Below are 17,563 nucleotides of genomic sequence, written 5' to 3' on the forward strand. Positions count from 1 at the left end.
GTCTAAGCAGCCTTGGTGAATTCCTGCAGTGCATCTTGTAGACGATACACACTGCTGCTACTGTGGGTTGGTAGTGAAGGGAGTGAATGTTTGTGGATGTGGTGCCAATCAAGCGGATGGCTTTGTCTTGTCTCACCGGCTTGGCTCATATAGCATGGGAAATAATTTGAACATTTCAAAAGCTCGCAACCTCACTGACTAGATAAGCACTTTCTGAACATCAGACCATCACTGCTGCTTCTGCTTAAAATCAGTTCAAATTAAAAATTCTATGTAATACACTGACATATGCCAACAAAGTTATGTTAGTATTTCAGTACAGCTGCATGGAGAAACACAAGGAATGTCAGAATTAATTAACTTATAAGAGGGAACATGTTTCTCACCTCCTCTGTCATCCGATCTCCTAAAGCCAAAACCACCCTTCTCTTGCTTTCTGCCTTCTGCTATGTCAACCCGAAGAGATCGATCGCCAAGAAGCTGCGGGAAAAGAGTGAATATGTTTCTTCTTCTACCTTTTGCTTTTGTATCTTTTAATTAATTTAATCATAGTCAAATTAAATTCCATCAGACTAAGCTTGCATTATAACTAATGCTCTTCTTTGGTTGTTTTGTCCATTTACTTAAACTTTTTTTTCTTTATTCTTTCAAGGGATGTGGACATTGCTGGCAAGGCCAGCATTTGTTGCCCATCCCTAGTTGCCCTTGAACTGAATAGCTTGCCATACCATTTCAGAGGGCAGTTAAGAGTCAACCACATTGCTGTGGGTCTGGAGTCACATGTAGGCTAGACCAGGTAAGGGCAGCAGATTTCTTTCTTAAAAGCCATTAGTGAACCATTGACAATTGTTTCATGGTCAACAGTACTAAAACCAACTTTTCAATTCCAGGTTATTAATTGAATTTAAATTTCACCAGCTGCTGTGATAGGATTTGAACTCTTGTCCCCAGAACATTAGACTGGGTCTGTGGATTATTAGTCCAGTGACATTATCAGTACACCACCATCTCCCTCTGTTTTAACCAATATTACACAAGAGAAGAAGTGTCAAAGGCTGCTTGCGGGTGGGTATCATACTGTTAAGAGTTTAATTTGCTTTTAAATTTCTGTTCAGTTCAGCAAACCCATGTCCTCCAACACTATTTAGGTTTCCCAATGGGAATATATTTATCTATGTCATGCTCTAGGGACCAAATCCAGACACACTGACGGGGTGAAAGTTCCTATCCTCTGTTTGCTAATTCGTTCACTCCAATTCTTAATAAATGACAGCAAACTGCTTGCTTATGACATTGTGCTAATTGTCTCACAGGTCACTCTCTGAGAAAATATCACTGGATGTCAGAAGAAGAGAAGTTGCCTATCCAGGAAATGCCCTTGATTTGTTCACTAAAATCTCTTAAATCAGCTGCTTGTAAACTACCCGTGACCTGTAAGCATACTTTAATCAAACGGTTTCATTCTTAAAAATAGCAACTCTAACCCAAGAATGAATCAGAAACTAACAAGTCAAATCAAAGTCACGAAAGGCTGTAATGGACAACACACCAGAAGGCCAAATCTGAATCTCATTTTTTGCCAAATATTCATTTAGGTTTTTGATAGTCTGAAGGAAGGAGGAGGAATCTGCTGAAATGGAAAGGCTGGAAAGGACATATTTTCCTTTCCTCCGTTGGCTTTGTTTGGTTTTTCCATGCAAAAGCAAGTCATGGAGGTTTTAACCCAATATATCAACCTGGTTTAGCTCTGTGGTTTTCATCATGTACGGCATTATTCCTTTGCTCCTTTGGAAAGATTTTAATCCTTCCTGGTACTGTTAATATTCTATATTACTCTAAGAAGAATAAGAAAGATGTAGACTGCTGGAAAGTATCAATGGTCAGGTGAGCATAAAAGTGGCAAATGGAATTCAATCCAGGGAAGTCCGACGTAATGTATTTGGGAAGAGCAAACCAGACAAGGGAATACACAATAAATGGTAGGATACTGAGAAGTTTAAGCAACAGAGGGGCATTGAGGTACATGTCCAAAAGTCCCTGCAGGTAGCAGGACTGGTAAAGAAGACAAACCCTTTACTTTCCTTTATTAGTCGCAGTATAGAATATTAGAGCAGAGAGGTTATGCTAAAGCTGTATAAACACTAGTTAGGCCACAGCTAAAGTACTGCATCCTGTTCCGGTCAGTGCATCTTAGGAATGATGTGATTACAGTAGAGAGGGTAGAGAGGAGATTTACAAGGATATGGCCAAGAATGGAGAATGTTATCGATGAGGAAAGATTGAATAGGCTGAGATTTTCTTTGGAATGGAGGAGGCTGAGGGGAGATTTAATTGAAGTACAAAAAATTATGAATGGCCTAGACAGAGTGGATGGGAAGAACCTATTCCCCTTAGCAAAGAGGTCAATAACCAGGGAGCATAGATTTAAAGTAAGTGGATTCGATAGAAGTTGAAGAGAATTATTTTCACCTAGAGCGTGGTGGAAATCTAAAACTCACTGCCTGAAATGGTGGTAGAGGCAGAAACCCTCATCTCATTTAAAAAAAAATACTTTGATATGTATTTGAAGTGCTGTAACCTGCAGGGCTATGAGCCAAGAGCTGGAAAGTGGGACTAAGCTGGGTAGTTCTTTCTCTGCCAGCACAGATATGATGGGCTGAATGGCCTCCTTCTGTGACATAAATTTTCTATTTTTCTGAATCTCACTTGACTTCTCAGGAAACCTTCACATTAACTTGTTCCAATAATATGTGGTACAAGACCAGGGACCAAGTGCCAGTGCGCACCAGTTCAGGTTTGAGAGGTGGAGGAGCACACATCATTACATGACAGTAATCAGTCAGTATACTTTCAACTTATTTTCAATGTCACCATAAAGTACAGTTACAGAAATACATCCTATGGACTGAACTTTTTATATTGTGTTTCCTACCAAAGTTACAGTTCCAAACTTCCTGCTTTCTCACACAAAAAAATCAATTACCTTCAAACCTTCAAAGGATTTTAATAGACATTCCTTAGGTCTTTGCATTGAGGGGGGAGGGAGGAGGGAGTTATCGCCCTGTTATGCTCTAACACAACCATAAAAATAAACAGTGACACTTGAGCATTTTTAGGTGTTTAATTTTGTTCCTTAGCCGAGCTCCTTCTTTTGGAAAGCAGGGGAATCAATGTGTAATGAGCCCCATGATCGCCAGTCCCAAGTTTTGAAAGAAAGTTACATAAAATAGGTTTATTTGTTTATTTTGTATCTTCACACATACTCTTCTTCCCTTCGGGAAGTGGTGGTTAACTGTTGGAAGGATTAGCAGGCTGATTATCAATTTATTTGAACCGCATCATGAATGCTCCTTTCATGGCAAACAAGTCCTGGGGCAGGATTTTTAGGTTGGCATGAAAGCTCATTTGGTGGGCCCAGGAGCAGCCAGGGGACGGATCGCTGCCCACGATTGGCCCCCAACCGCGATTTCACACTGGTTGACCAATTAACAGCCAGGCAGTGTGAATTGCGCAGTGAAATGCTCAGCACTGCCAGGATGGGGGCAGGAGGAGGGCGGGCGCTGACGTAAACTTGGGCATGGGGGAGCACTGAATGAAAGCTCCCTGAAGGCAGAGAGCTGCCTCAGGGGGCTGAAGAATTTAAAACCAATAAATAAAGATTTTAAAATCTGGAAAAAATGTCCACACATCAGAATCAATCACCTGAACATATGATGAAAATTCTGTCCACACATTTTTTAAAATTTAATAATGGAAACCTCATCCCGCCCTTGGGTGAGGTTTCATCAAAAAATGCAAAGTTCGCCTGGCAGATTTGCCCATCTGCCAACCTTAATGTTGGATGGACCATGAAAAACCAGGGAATATTGGAGCCTTAACAACTTTAATTGTCTTAATTATCAGCGGGCGTGCTTCCGACATACCCGCACCCGCCAACCGAAATATCGCGCAAGCGCGGGATGATGTCAGGACTGTTATTTGTTTTACACACTGCTGCTTTTTTTTTTACACACTTGACAGAATTGCACTAAGTGTGGTAGTGGCTGGGAAAAAGGACGTTTTATCTGCCGGCCGCTTTGGTGACTTTTCAAGCCATATCATCCCATTCCCGGTGTGTCCAACCCCATTAATAGTTCATTCCCGGGAAACACGCCAGGTCACTGGAGGGGCAGCCTCTGATTCGCCTGTGGTGGGTCAGGCCAATGCCCTGCAAAAGATGACAGCTATCCAGTGCCGAAAGAGGATGAATGATCTCATCTGTTCCTCCAGGGTAAGTCACTCTTCTCATCATTCTCAACTCACACACTCACAAACCCACCACATATCCACAGGGATCTTGCACCTCAAGGAATAACAATACTAACTCTTATTCACACCCTCACATCACCATCAGGCTCATATCCTCTGGAGATCAGGTCCTCATCCTGACATGGTTCTGCTCACCACACAAACATTCCATTCGGTGCCATGCATCCTGCTCACACTCCATATGTTTTCATGCAGGAGAAGCTGGCATATAACAGCAAGGAGAGGTCCCAGACTGGGGGTGGAGTGGCTCACATTAGACCCCTTACTTTGTATGAGGGGCATGCCATCGCGCCGACTGGTGATGACGTGGATTATGCCTACGGTGATGGTAAGATCTGCGGCGAACAGCATATCATCCCCCTCTCAATGCAACTGTGAGTGCTTTCTCTCCTGCTTTTGACTGTGCTGCCATGCACTAATTATCTCTAATTTGGTTCATAGAGAGCTCAGCCAAGTGACCGACACCCTCAGCCAACAGCCCCTCAGTTCCATCCAGGTCCTCACCTCCAGACAAGAGGACACCTCCTCCATTGAAGAGCTGGAAATAAGCAGTCTGGAAAACTCATCACAGCATTTACTCACACCCTCCATCAGCACAGAGACACACACCTCAGTGGGACCTAGATCAAGAGCAGGCTCAGGTTCACAATCTGGTGGTGACCGCACGGACATGTGTCCACATCAGGAGGAGGCAGGTTCAGCCGAGCTCCCCAGCACTCGGAAGACTGCTGGGGAGTAGGCAACTGTGAGGTCCAAGTCAGATGACGAGCCTCTGGGTTGGGCCTACCAACTCAACTTGGAGAGTCAGCAGAAGGTGGGGGAAAATCACACAGAGCTATTGGAAGCTCTCAACAGAGTTGCACGTGAGTCAGAGGGGTGCGTCCACCCGCTCTCTGAGGAAGTGGTGCTTACATGTGCGCGTATGGAGGTCTCCGTGGGGAGGATGACAGACACCGTGGAGACCATGGTCCAGCAGAAAGCGGAGATGTGCGCTCATCTGCATTCCATCGTGGTAGCTATGGGTGAATTCCTGCAGTGGCAATGTGAGAGGGAAATGGGGCACCTTGACATCCCTCCAGTTGCTCCTTCCCTTCATGAAGTCAGGCCGGAACCTTTGGGTACGCATAGGGAGGAAGAGCGGCAACTGGACACCCCTGGGTCATCCAGTCAGGAATCTCAGAGCCTGTCATCTCCCTTTGAGTCCCCTTTGCCTGTGACCCCCTGAATCTCGTCCTCTGTCACCACAGAGGGAACAGCTGGCCCACAGGACAGCCAAGGGAAGTTGGAGTCCTCAAGGCCTCGGCTCTCCAGAGAATCCAGACCAAAATCATCAAAGGCAACAGGGCCAAGCATTACACAGGCTGTCTCCACCCCTCCTGCGAATGTCAGGGCAGCACCTAGAAGAAGTGCTAAGCCTAGAAAAGTTAAGAATTTCTGGCCACAAGTGGTTGCACAAGTGAATACATTTTGTCACTTAATAATCTGAAAATATATTCACTTTCACTGAATGATGTGTAATGGTGTCTTTCACCTTCATTTACAGGCTTCACATCCCCTCTCTCCGCCCCCAACTAGCAGTTCAGCTGCATGCAGCCGGACCACAAAGGATTCTGAAGGGAGAAGTATGTGTGTGGCAGGGTCTTTTGGAGCCTCATGCAAGCATTCTCCCTCGTACGCAAAGCCTTCCTCCATCACGCTCTTCTCAATGTCCTGGGAATTTTCAATGCTGCCTGTTGGAGTTCTCTTTCAGTTGTTCATCTGAGCTGACCTGCATCTCCGCCCACCCACTGATCACACTCCCATTCAACACCTGTGCCCATCCAACACGAGGCTCTTCTCAATTTTGATTTCAGAAGCATGGTTTTTGTAAGGTTTGTTTTCAGCTCCCCCATCCTTTCCCCTCCCCCAATGACCCATGTCCTTTCCTCCATTACTGTTGAACCCCCTCCGACATCACCTTCCACCTCACCACCATCACCTACCAAGCAGAACACTTTTCTTTCCAGGATGTCCAGGTGAACGTGTACATTCCCTATCTTCCTGAGAATCCTACCCCCATCCACATTGACCTCCCCAGCCTCCTCTTTCCCACACTATGGTCCACGTCTGCCTCCAAGTCCCCACTAACCACCCTCGCCGTCCCTTCTACTGCTACCATCGCACCCTCAGCCTCCCACCCTACCAGCTCCCTCTGCCCCCTCTCATACTCACCCTCTCACCACGCCCACCCTCAGTTCACTCCCAAGGAGGCAGTCATCGACTCCACAGGCCCTCCCTTGCACGTTCACCGAGACATTCACCCACCCCTTACTCCCTCCTCCCCTGGACTCCTTCCCCCTCCAAACTGCTTCCTCTCTCCGGACTCCTGCTCCCCCATCGAACTCCTTCCCTTACACCTTCTTCCCCTTTAGACCTACCTCCCCAGTTGCCGTGTTCTCCCCCATTACATCCTCCTCCCGCTCCCAACCTCATCAGCCCCTAACACCTTCGTTTTCCCCCCCCCAACCTCATCCCTCACCCCCAATACACCTTCCTCTCCCAGTCACAGCTGGACCTTCCTTTCTCCCTCCTCGACAATCATCTGTAGCAGCCCATGGCAAAGACCCTGATGTCCCGAAGCAGACCCCAGACATCAATGGATACTTTCCACCTTCCGTAAGCTGCTTCGCACAGAGCCATGTCCATGAAAATCCACCCAGCTTGTGATGCAGATGTTCCTACAGGGTCCAGTAGCTGTCAGGCTCCAGCATCTTCTGTTCATTGAATATCCACGATGTGAGCAAGGCCCTAACAGTAAGTTCCGACTTCTGCACTTCATACTTGTCAAGATGTGTTCTGGGCCAGCATGTTTTTTTCTGTGGACGTAGGCAGTAAATTTGATGTGGGAGGATGATTCCATCAAGCAGGGCTTTTAATTATATGCAGATGTATTAAAATGACATTCCCAACTTGCGGCGGTGGGAAACGTGGCCTGCCATTGATGGGTGGAGTGGACAATCGCAAACTGGTTTCACAACGTCATGAAACCGATTTTTGGCCTTCTCGCTTTGGTCTGCTCGCACCCACCATGATGCCTGACGCCAATGGGGATGGAAAATTCCGGTCATAATGTTTCAGCCAGTCAACATATCTCTTCTGAAGCAAGCATATCACAGCTATTTTCCCAGGGCATGTTTTGCAAGCAAACTTTGTGATCCAACACTGGAATACAATTTGAGCATGCCAAATATCAAGTCAATAATGTTACGATCACTCACGTGTGTGTCATTTTACACTTTTTGCCAGGACATTTGTTACGTCATGAGGCACATCATGCACAGATAACCTGTATCTCCAAGTTGTCTTTTTGCTGGAACAGACCAGACATGAGAAGGCTGCAGCCAGGGAAGAGGGCAAGGATGGTGCATGTGCCAGCTCACCACAGGGCATGGTCGCACATACATTCTGCTGCAGAGGACTCAGAGCACTTCATTGGGACAGCCTACAAAAAAAAGTTGATGGGTATACACAATGAAATGCTTGGTGTGTTAAGAAGCCTGTCGTCTATGTCAAGGAGAACAGAGGAACAGAGGAGTCCAGCACCAACTTTGCTGAAACATATAAGATCCTGAGGGGACTTAACAGGGTGGATGCTGAAAGGATGTTTCCCCTTTGGGAAAGACTAGAACTAGGGGACACATTTTAAAAATAAGGGGTCTCCCATTTAAGGCGGAGTTAAGCAGAATTTTTTTCTCTCAGAAGGTAGTGAGTATATGGGAACTCACTTCCCTGGAGAGCATGGCTGCTGGGTCATTGAATATTTTTAAGGCAAAGTAGATAGATTCTTGACTAACTAGGGGGCCAAAGGTTGTCGGGGATAGGTGGGAATGTGGAATTGAAACCACAGTCGGATCAGCCATGATCTTATTGAATGGAGCAGCAGGCTCGAGGGGACAAATGGCCTACTCCCACTCCTAATTCATATGTCATAGTTTGGAGCCCATCCTATCCAGCATAGAAATAGTGCTACCTTCCTCAGCACCCTTCTGGACCCAACCATGATGCAGCACCTGATGAGCGATGTGTCAGATTCCTCCACAAGTCTGAGTGAATGAGAGCAGGCGTGGGCTATTCTCAAGCCTGCTTTGCCATTCAATATAATCATGGCTAATCTTCGGCCTCAACTTCACTTTCTCTTCTGCTCCCCATATCCCATGATTCCCTGAGAGACTAAAAATCAGTCTACCTCAGCCTTGGATGTACTCAATGATTGAGCATCCACAGCACAGTAGAACATGTAGTTGGAGTAGAGCATTCTAAAGATTCACAATCCTTTGAGTGAAGAAATTTCTCCTCATCTCAGTCCTAAGTGATTGGCCCCTTATTCTGAGATGTTCTCGATTCCCCAGCCAGGGGAAACAAACTTTCACGGACCTCTGTGTCAAGCCCCTTCAGGATCTTGTATGTTTCAATGATATCACTCCTGATTCTTTTAAACTTCAGAAAAAAAAGAGTCAATTTATTCAGCTTCTTATCATTGGACAAGCCTCTCATCCCAGGAACTAATCTAGTGAACCTTTGCTGTACCGCCTCCAATGCAAGTATATCCTTCCTTAAATATGGAGACCAAAACTGCACATGGTATTCCAAACCTATACAATTGTAGGAAGACTTCTTTATTCCTGTACTCCAATCCCCTTACAATAACAGCCAACTAGCCATTTTCCTTCCTAATTGCTTGCTTTACCTGCATGCTAACTTTGTGTTCTTTGTATAGGTAGACCTAAGTCTCTCCGAACAACAACATTTACAAGTTTTATACCTTTTAAAAATATTCTGTGTTCTATTCTTACTACCAAAGTGATTAACCTCACACTTCTCCACATTAGACTCCATTTTCCACCTTGTTGTCCACTCAGTTAACCCATCTATGTATCTCTTTGCAGCCGCTTTGTGTCCTCCACACAGCTAATTTCTCATCGTGCTTTGTATTGCCAGTGTTTACTAGGTATGTTATTCTGTTTTTTTCTAAGTCATTAATACAGATCATCACTTCCTAAACTGTGGTTTGCGACCTCTGTTGGGTTCATTGAAACAACGGATGGGGTCAGGAGATCTCCCTCCTCTGAGACTGTGCCCCGCAACGGCACCGAGGCTCAGGTGATGTCCAGCCCTGCCCTTGCCCTGTTCCTCTCTTGGTTTCTCTCCGAGGCATGGCAGAGGAGAACAATGGACCTGGCAGGTGGGTGGGGAGGCTTTATAAATATCTTGTGTAGGCCGCAAACGCCGAATAAGAAGCTAAAGGTCTCGCAGAAGCAGCGCGGCAACTGCGGGGCTTCTTCCAGTAACAGGCACGGGTTAACAGCCACCATCTTTGGGAGGGGCAATGTGCAGCAAGGTGCATGCGCAGCCATTCTGGGCCAGGAAGCAGGAGGAGAGGGCCCTCAGCGAGTTTTCTGTCACTGGGGAATATGGAGAGCTTGACTGAAACCTACATAAGTACACAAAAATAACATTTTTATAAAATAGATTAAAATACAGATTTTCATATGAAGTATTATATGTTGATCTATAATGTGCAAACTCTAATAAATATACACCATATGTTATGGTGCTGCTTTATAGCTGTTTAGTTGGCATCTGGAGTCACATTAATTTTCAAATGTTGAAATGGGGTCATATTGGAAAATAGTTTGGGAAGCGCTGATATAAATTGTAAATAGCTAAGGTTGTAGCACTGATCCCTGCAGCACTCTACTAGTCATAGACTGCCAACTTGAAAACACCCCCATTTATTCCTATTCTCTGCTTCTTATCCATTAACCAATCCTACATCTCTACTAATATATTACCCCCAACTCCATGAGCCCTTATCTTGCATATTATCCTTTCGTATGGCACCTTATCAAATGTTTTTTGGAAATCAGAGTATACTACATCTACTGGAACCCCTTTATCTGCCCTACTAGTTGTAACCTCAGAAAACTCTCATAAATTTGTCAAATATCACAGCGTCACAGAATTGCTACAGCAAGAAGGAGGCTATTCAGCCCATGCTGGGCCAGGAAGCAGGAGGAGAGGGCCTTCATTGCGTTTTCTGTCACTGGGGAATATGGAGAACTTGACTGAAAACTACACAAATACACAAAACCTAAATAAGAGGCGAAAGGTTCTGCAATTGTACCAAGCGGGGTGGCAGCTGCGGGGCTTCTCCGGTGGCAGGCCCAGTGAAGGGCCACCATCTTTAGAGGAGGCAATGTGCGACAGGGCGCATGTGTAGTAACATTGCCACCCCTAAAGATACTGGCCATTAACCTGGACCTGTTACTGGAGAAGCCCCGCAGCTGCTTGGTGCAATTGCGAGATCATGTCTGCATTGGCTCTCTGAATGAGCAATTCACCTAGTGCCATTCCCTTGCCTTCTCCCCATAACCCTGCACATTCTTACTTTTCAGTTAAGAGTTTAATTGCCTTTTGAATGCCTTGATTGAACCTGCCTCCACCACATTTTCCCTTTCATAAAATTATGTTGACTCGAATCATACTATGACTTTCTAAGTCAATTGATCAGATGGCCTTAATAATAGATTTTCCTGACAACTGATATCAGACTAACTGGTCTGTAGTTCCTTATTTTCTCACTCCCTCCTTTTCAGAATAAATGTATCGCCCTTCCTTTCCACTAGGACCATTCTAGAATTTAGGGAAATTTGGAAAATCATAACTAGTGCAACTACTATCTCTGCAGCCACCTCTTTAAGAACCTTCGGATGTGGGCCATCAATCCTGGGGATTTGTAAGCTTTTAGCCCCTGACATTTTTCTAATATAATGCTCTTTCTCTGCTTCTATTAATTAGTTTAAAGTCCTCACTCTTCTTATCCCTTAGTTACTCACTATTTCTGCTAAGTAATTTGTGTCTTCTATTGTGAAGACAGACACAAAACAGTTCTGCTACTTTCCTCATGCCCCATGAATTTATTTACTTCTCTAAACTGTGGAACTGGAGGCAAGGTCATTGAGTATTTTTAAGGCAGGTTCTTTATGAACAAGGGAGTCAAAGGGTACAGGGGGTAGGCAGGGAAGTGGGGTTGAGATCAGCCATGATCTTATTGAATGGTGGAGGGGCTGAATGGCCTACTCCTGCTCCTACTTCATACATTTGTATGCATTATAATTTCTCCTGTCTCTGCCTCTAAGGGGCCAACATTTACTTTAGCTACTCTCTTCCAGCTACTGCTGCCCATGCTGAAATAGTACAGTCTGATGCTGGGCTTTCAAGGACAGATCTGTTCGAGGTTGTCCTTCAAGGTCATCTGCAGTTTCCTCCACAGAAAGTCACAGCCTTCCACCAGCCATGCTGAAGCCACTACGTTAGCACTGCCTAGGAGCACTGAGGACAGAGGTGAAGGAAATGCACAAGGGCACTTATTGACTTTGGTATGTAATATGGAATTATTTCATTTACAAATTTAGTTCAGAATATTTATTTGTGGTGGCTTTTATTTTTGCATTGTGGACAAGTAGACACCATGAAATCAGTGACAGAGGGAAGGTTGGTGAATGGGGAACTGGAGTTGCAGTTACTAGTATAACACTCAGATGAATTCTTCACAAACAGCCTGATCAGAAAGAGGCTCTTCAGCTCTTGGCTGGGTTTTCCGGCCCCATAGTGTTGGGACCCGCTGCAGGAGATTCAGCAGCCCAGCCAAAACTCCATCAACTTTCAGTGGGACTGGATGATCCCAGCGACAGGTGGGACCAGAAAATCCCACCCCTTGTCTTTACAAAAGGTTGGAGGAGTGGTAGACTCTGTTGTACTGGGTAAACCTGATGAATAGGGGGCTGTTTTGGATGTGATCGTTCTGGCACTTAGTTAGTTGATCTTGAATCTCTTCTTCTGTTCTTTGGAGTTGAACCACTCCTTCTCAACTCCCCATCTGGTGTTATCGATGGTTATTGGTTTATCCTATTCCTTACAGGGAGAACAAACTCACAGCTCGTCTATAGTGCTCATTCTGTTTTTCTTCCTATGTGTAGTTCACTGTGATGCATGTTGGGATGAAAGGTGTCTCTCCCTGTTGTGTGGGTGTGACTTATCAATGGGCTCACTTTGCAGTTTAGCTTTCTGTGCAATGACGTTTCATTGGTTTCCTTCCTTGCCTCACTGAGGTGTGCTGTGGTCAGTTGATGGCTGCTTCTCTATATCAACACCATCTGGTTTATGGTTGTACTGGTCAGAGGTTGCAGCGTCTGAGCTGTGGAGTCTTGAGGTATCTCACCAACAGATGTCAGAGATGGAGGGTGAGGCTCTTCTTGCTGATGATTCAACTCTTGGCTGTCTTCTACTTGAGGCATTGTGGTAACCATCTGAGTCGTTGGCTGGTCTGACCAATGAGGATCTTCTGGCGCCTGCAAAGTAAATGGACAAACCGACTCTGCAAAGAGTGAAGACAATTCAGAGCTCAAGTCCCAGTCAAGGGTATCTTTTCTGTTGGGGCTCTCAGGAACTTGCAGTTCTGTTTAATTGACAACAGAGGTTGTTTTGACGTCTTCTGCCATTTTAAGCTAGTTCTCAGCAACACAGGCATCTCTGCTCAGAAGAGAAAAAGATTGGTTATGGATGCTGTACATGACTTCAAAGATTTGTTTGCCACCATACCTTAATGGTTCCAGAATCATGCCTATAACCGGAAGTCGGATTCCTCCAAGCCAATAGAATGGCTTTTCTGTCGCTCGTAGCCAGAGGTCTTTCAGCCACAACTCCTTGTCCATATGCAATTTAAAGTTTGTGAGATGACCATTAACTGAGACATCTGCATTCCAGAACAAAAATCCCTGATCTTTGACCTCACCTAAGGAGCATGGTTGTATTTCCACTTGGTGTGGTACCTTGAACTCATGAATCATCTTGGGATCATCTGAAGTGTCCTATGCGATTGCAATTAAAACACTGTGCTGAGTATGCTTGACATTGATCACACCTGTGGGGCCGCTTGGCTCCGCAGTGCTGGCATGGTCACCCACCCTCTAGTGGTCAGTTAGGGCATTGCTTTCTTTGGCCTGGCATATTTCTGCTCTTTTTACCTGCTGGACGGTGGGGGTTACTTTGTACCATGGTTTGCTTTCGCCCCTTAAGATGGGTCTGTGCTGTAAACGGATTTCGATTTGCCTGACAATCTGAATGGCCTTTTCAAGGGTCAAATCTTCCTTAGCATGAAGTATGACTGAGAAGGCATCGTCCACCACTCCGACAACAATTCTGTCCCTGATTAGCTCTGATTTCAGATCACTGTAGTCACAGCCTTCAGCCATTCTGTCATTAATGAAGGAGTCAACAGGCGCTCCTGGCTGTTGGACACATTTGTCAAACTTTGCTCTTTCAAGGATCTTGTTACTGCTCAAATTAAAACATGTGTCAAATGATTTTAAAACTTTGTCAAATTTTGCTAAGGATTCATTGATTCCTTGACTAGCTATTATATTGTTGGCTATTGGACCTACTGAATAAAACAGTGTGTTAACCTGTTCAGCTTCTGTCTTTTTGTCTGGACCTGAAGCAATCCTGCATCTAAAGAATCTCTTCAACATCCCCAATTTTGTGACTGGTCTGGGCCTTGGATGAGTCCAAACTGGTCTGGTAGGGTAGATTTTGAATCCATGGTCATTTAAAACTAAAAGTGTGTATAGCTTTAAATGCAGTTAGGAAATCCAAGAAGGTGCTGTCGTATGCTTCTGCTCAACAAGATTTCCCATGCTTGTCAGTTTTGGCTGGATCCTGCAGCAATGGTGGTCACAATTTGTGTGTTTAAATTTTTAGCAGTGACTCCCTGGATTGATCTTTTTTCAGTCTTCCCCTCAGTATCTAAGTATTTTCAGGTCATGAAACCTTTGATTCCCGACTCTTGCTGGAATTTTAACTTCCGATTATTTGTTAATTTTTGTTTCCATTTGGAGCGAGCTCAGCTGCAACATGTTCAGGTGCTGGCTCGGGACTCAAGCTGTTTGTGGTGCATTTTAAAATGGCAATTCTGACTGCTGGCGTCTTCAAAGCTTTTTAAAACTCATTCTGGCCAAGAACTTAAGTTTATTTAGCTCACCCTCGCTAGGTCTTCTGACTCTGCACTCCTTGGGCATTGAAGCTGGACTTTCATGGGATTCGCTGAACTCTTCTGCTGCAGTGTGGAGTTTTACTTCTGTCTTTTGCTTCCAGTCCTACTTTGGAGCTTTTGCCTGGCGATCTCCTTCTGCGCCTTCACTTCTGGCGCTTTTTGTCAGTTCAGAATGCTGCTCTTTTAATCTTCTAGTTTTTAAATCTCTCCTCCAGCATCTTTGTGATTCTGGTTTGTTCTGATAACCGTCACCACTGCTACCATGATGTAAGATATTGTGTGTAGTTTGGCAGGTCTCAAGAATAGCTTCTGAGTCTTGTATAGTTTAACAGTAAGTGTTTATTAACTACTTGCACTATATAGATATTTCCAGTACGTCTAAACTAAGAGCTGTCTCCACATTTACCACTACACATGTCTATGTCCAGTGCAAGATTGCCTTCCAGACTTGGGTCATGTGTTCTTTTACATGACAGTGTGGGCGGTACTGAATCCAGTCCCATGTTAACCTTTTCTGTGCCAGACCCTTATATTACAGAAGTCACCCCAAAAGCACACCACGGACACCATTTCAGATCCTAAATGGCAATGAATGGAGCTACCAGTACCAATGTCACACCACCACACACTTAACCATTGATGAAGTAGTAAACTAATGAATGCCAAACATGTATTCACAATGTAACTGACAGGCTCCATGCTCATAATTCAGATGACATGCTTAACAAACATGACACACAAGAAATTTTATTCTAACATCACATAAATAATAGTTGTACCCCTACAAAATAATACTCCCAAAAGTCTGGAGTTACCCCAATGCCACATTAAAGCAAGACTCCATTAGAAGCCGGAGCCAAGCTCTAAAATGATTCATAAGGCCCAGCTAGTCCTATCATTTTAAGACACATCTAGTGTACAAAAGATGTACAACTGGTCCAGGTAAAAGTGATACACTATAACAAGCTATGCTTACAAGCAACAGTCATTCTGAAATTTGGAATGTACTTAGAACAATCTGTCAAATATTTTGTCAGCTGCTACTGAAAATACTTACTGCTCCATCGTACGTCAAAGCTTCTTTAAGAGATTCCAAGTCATCAAATTCTACATAACAAAAACCTGAAAAACATTTAAATTCAATTTACACACAGTACTGATCACCAACATACGCATGTGTATAAACACAACTGTTGGGGCACCAAATCAACAGCTATTACTTCACAGGAGTTAGAACCACTGAAATGAGACAGAATAAATGCCACTTTTGCTGAGAGCTAGTAAGTTATTCCATTATTGGAGGTATCATGTCTGATGTCCCCGTGTATACTGTCCAGTAGGAGTCAGTAAAAAGCAACCCTAATTATTTTTTTTACCCCACCTTGGCCAGGGTAATGGAAGCCAATATCAGGGCACTTATTTTCACCACAACTGAGATCTGTCGCAGCTCAGACTGGGGAATGGGAACTAAGATCTTTTCAGGTCTATTTCTCAATGGTTCAGTTGTAATTGCAATACTTCGACTTGACTACATTTAAATTCTGCCAGCAGTTTTCCTGGTGACTCATTATCTACTTAATAATTGACCCAAATAGACCAGGGAGTTAGGCCCAAGGATTGATTAAAGGATTTAAGGATTGATGCCTGGATTGCTTTAAACTGATCTCAGCTACAATGTTGGCAAAAGCAATGCAGCTGACCCCAGTCTTTGTGCTGGTGATTGCTATTCAGAGGTCTTTTTTGAACTGATCTCAAGACAGCAGCCTTCAGAAAGCTGCTTCATGGTAGAGGTCACATGACAATGGAAAGCCAGAGAGGATATGTGGAACAGATGGCGATTGCTATTCAGTGAGTGCTGCTGGAAATGCAGCCATCAGGGGCTGGTGGCAGGAAACTGGAGTTGTTGTTTAGGTTTGAAATGCAATCAGTTCTACATGTCCTATCTGTCTCACTGAGTCAGACACTGAAGAAGCACTACAGTCTTTCACACGAAACATGTATCAGGAAATGGAGACAGAACAGAGTTTTAAAAATCCTGGAAATGCTGCAAAGAAGGCACAGTTCAAAAAGGCACAAGGAAATGTTAAAATTTGCTAAAAGCTGCCGAAAAAGACAAGGAAAAGCAAACAAACTGAAGGCTGCAAGTGAAATACTGGGTAAGTGAACATGGCATGAAACTTTCCAATCCCAGCTCCTGTCAAATTGAAAGGCAATATTTGGCAGAATTGACAGTTTTTTCTACTTGCAATGGCAAAACTACGAGCTGGCAACAGAGTTAATGAAAAACCAGAACCAATAAGAGTGGCCAGACTTTTAACACTACTGGGTAGGGACTGCTGCAAATTGTACACCACCCTAACCAATGAATAAATAAAAAAGATGGCAGAGATTATGAAAGCCTTGAACAAAAGCTTTGAATCCCAAGTGAATGTTACGTATGAATGTTATGTATTCAAAACTAGAGCCTAAGGTGCAAAGGAAACCATTGAACAGTATATGACTGCAGTAACACAGCTTGTAGAATCATGTGAATTCAAACAGCTAAAAGATGATCTGATTAAAGATCGAATAGTCTTAGGCCTAAGAGACCCCTCAGTGAGAGCAAGTTTACTTAAAGAGAAACTTATGCTCAGGAAAGCAATAGATGTGTGTAGAAATGCAGAGCTTTTAAAATGTCAGTTAGAGCACATGTCTGGTAGAGCAGACCAGGAGATATATTATGCTGAGAGACATTTCAAGCCGAAAGAGCAGAAAAATCGCGGACAAAGGCAGGTTGCAAATACTGTGGACAACATCATACAAAGGAAAAGAAGGATTGCCCAGCATGGGGAAAGCAGTGTTTTAAATGCAAGAAGCCAAATCATTTCACACACAAGTGTTTGGTTAGAAAGAAGCAAAACAAGCCTATACAAATGGCCACTGGAAAAATATCAGCAGTAGAGTCTGATCAAGAACTATACATGTTACAACAGGTTGGTTCCATCAATTCTCTAGGTGACAAGTGGTTTGTGACTGTTACAATGATGACTGCAGAAGGAGAGTATCAGGCAACAAGAAGTGTCAGACAGACACTGGTACGTCTCGCAACATCATGACCTTCACAGACCTGTGTGAGGTAGCTCAACATGGTGATTTTTAAAATTCATTTATGGGATGTGGACATCG

At 44.1% G+C, this 17,563-nt stretch overlaps 1 protein-coding gene across 1 annotated transcript in view; it reads right to left on the bottom strand.

The window, feature by feature from the left end:
• The window catches only part of eif4h (eukaryotic translation initiation factor 4h), an 82,868-nt gene that overhangs the window by 20,015 nt on the left and 45,290 nt on the right, over positions 1-17,563 (bottom strand). The window contains exons 3-4 of the mRNA XM_078548714.1: positions 15,456-15,520; positions 387-480 (exon numbers count right to left, since the gene is read on the bottom strand). Of these exons, the coding sequence (XP_078404840.1) occupies positions 387-480; positions 15,456-15,520 (159 nt within the window). The remainder of the gene's footprint in view (positions 1-386; positions 481-15,455; positions 15,521-17,563) is intronic.

Source organism: Cetorhinus maximus, chromosome 9 (assembly GCF_964194155.1).
Source record: "Cetorhinus maximus chromosome 9, sCetMax3.hap1.1, whole genome shotgun sequence".
Taxonomy (NCBI): Eukaryota; Metazoa; Chordata; class Chondrichthyes; order Lamniformes; family Cetorhinidae; genus Cetorhinus; species Cetorhinus maximus.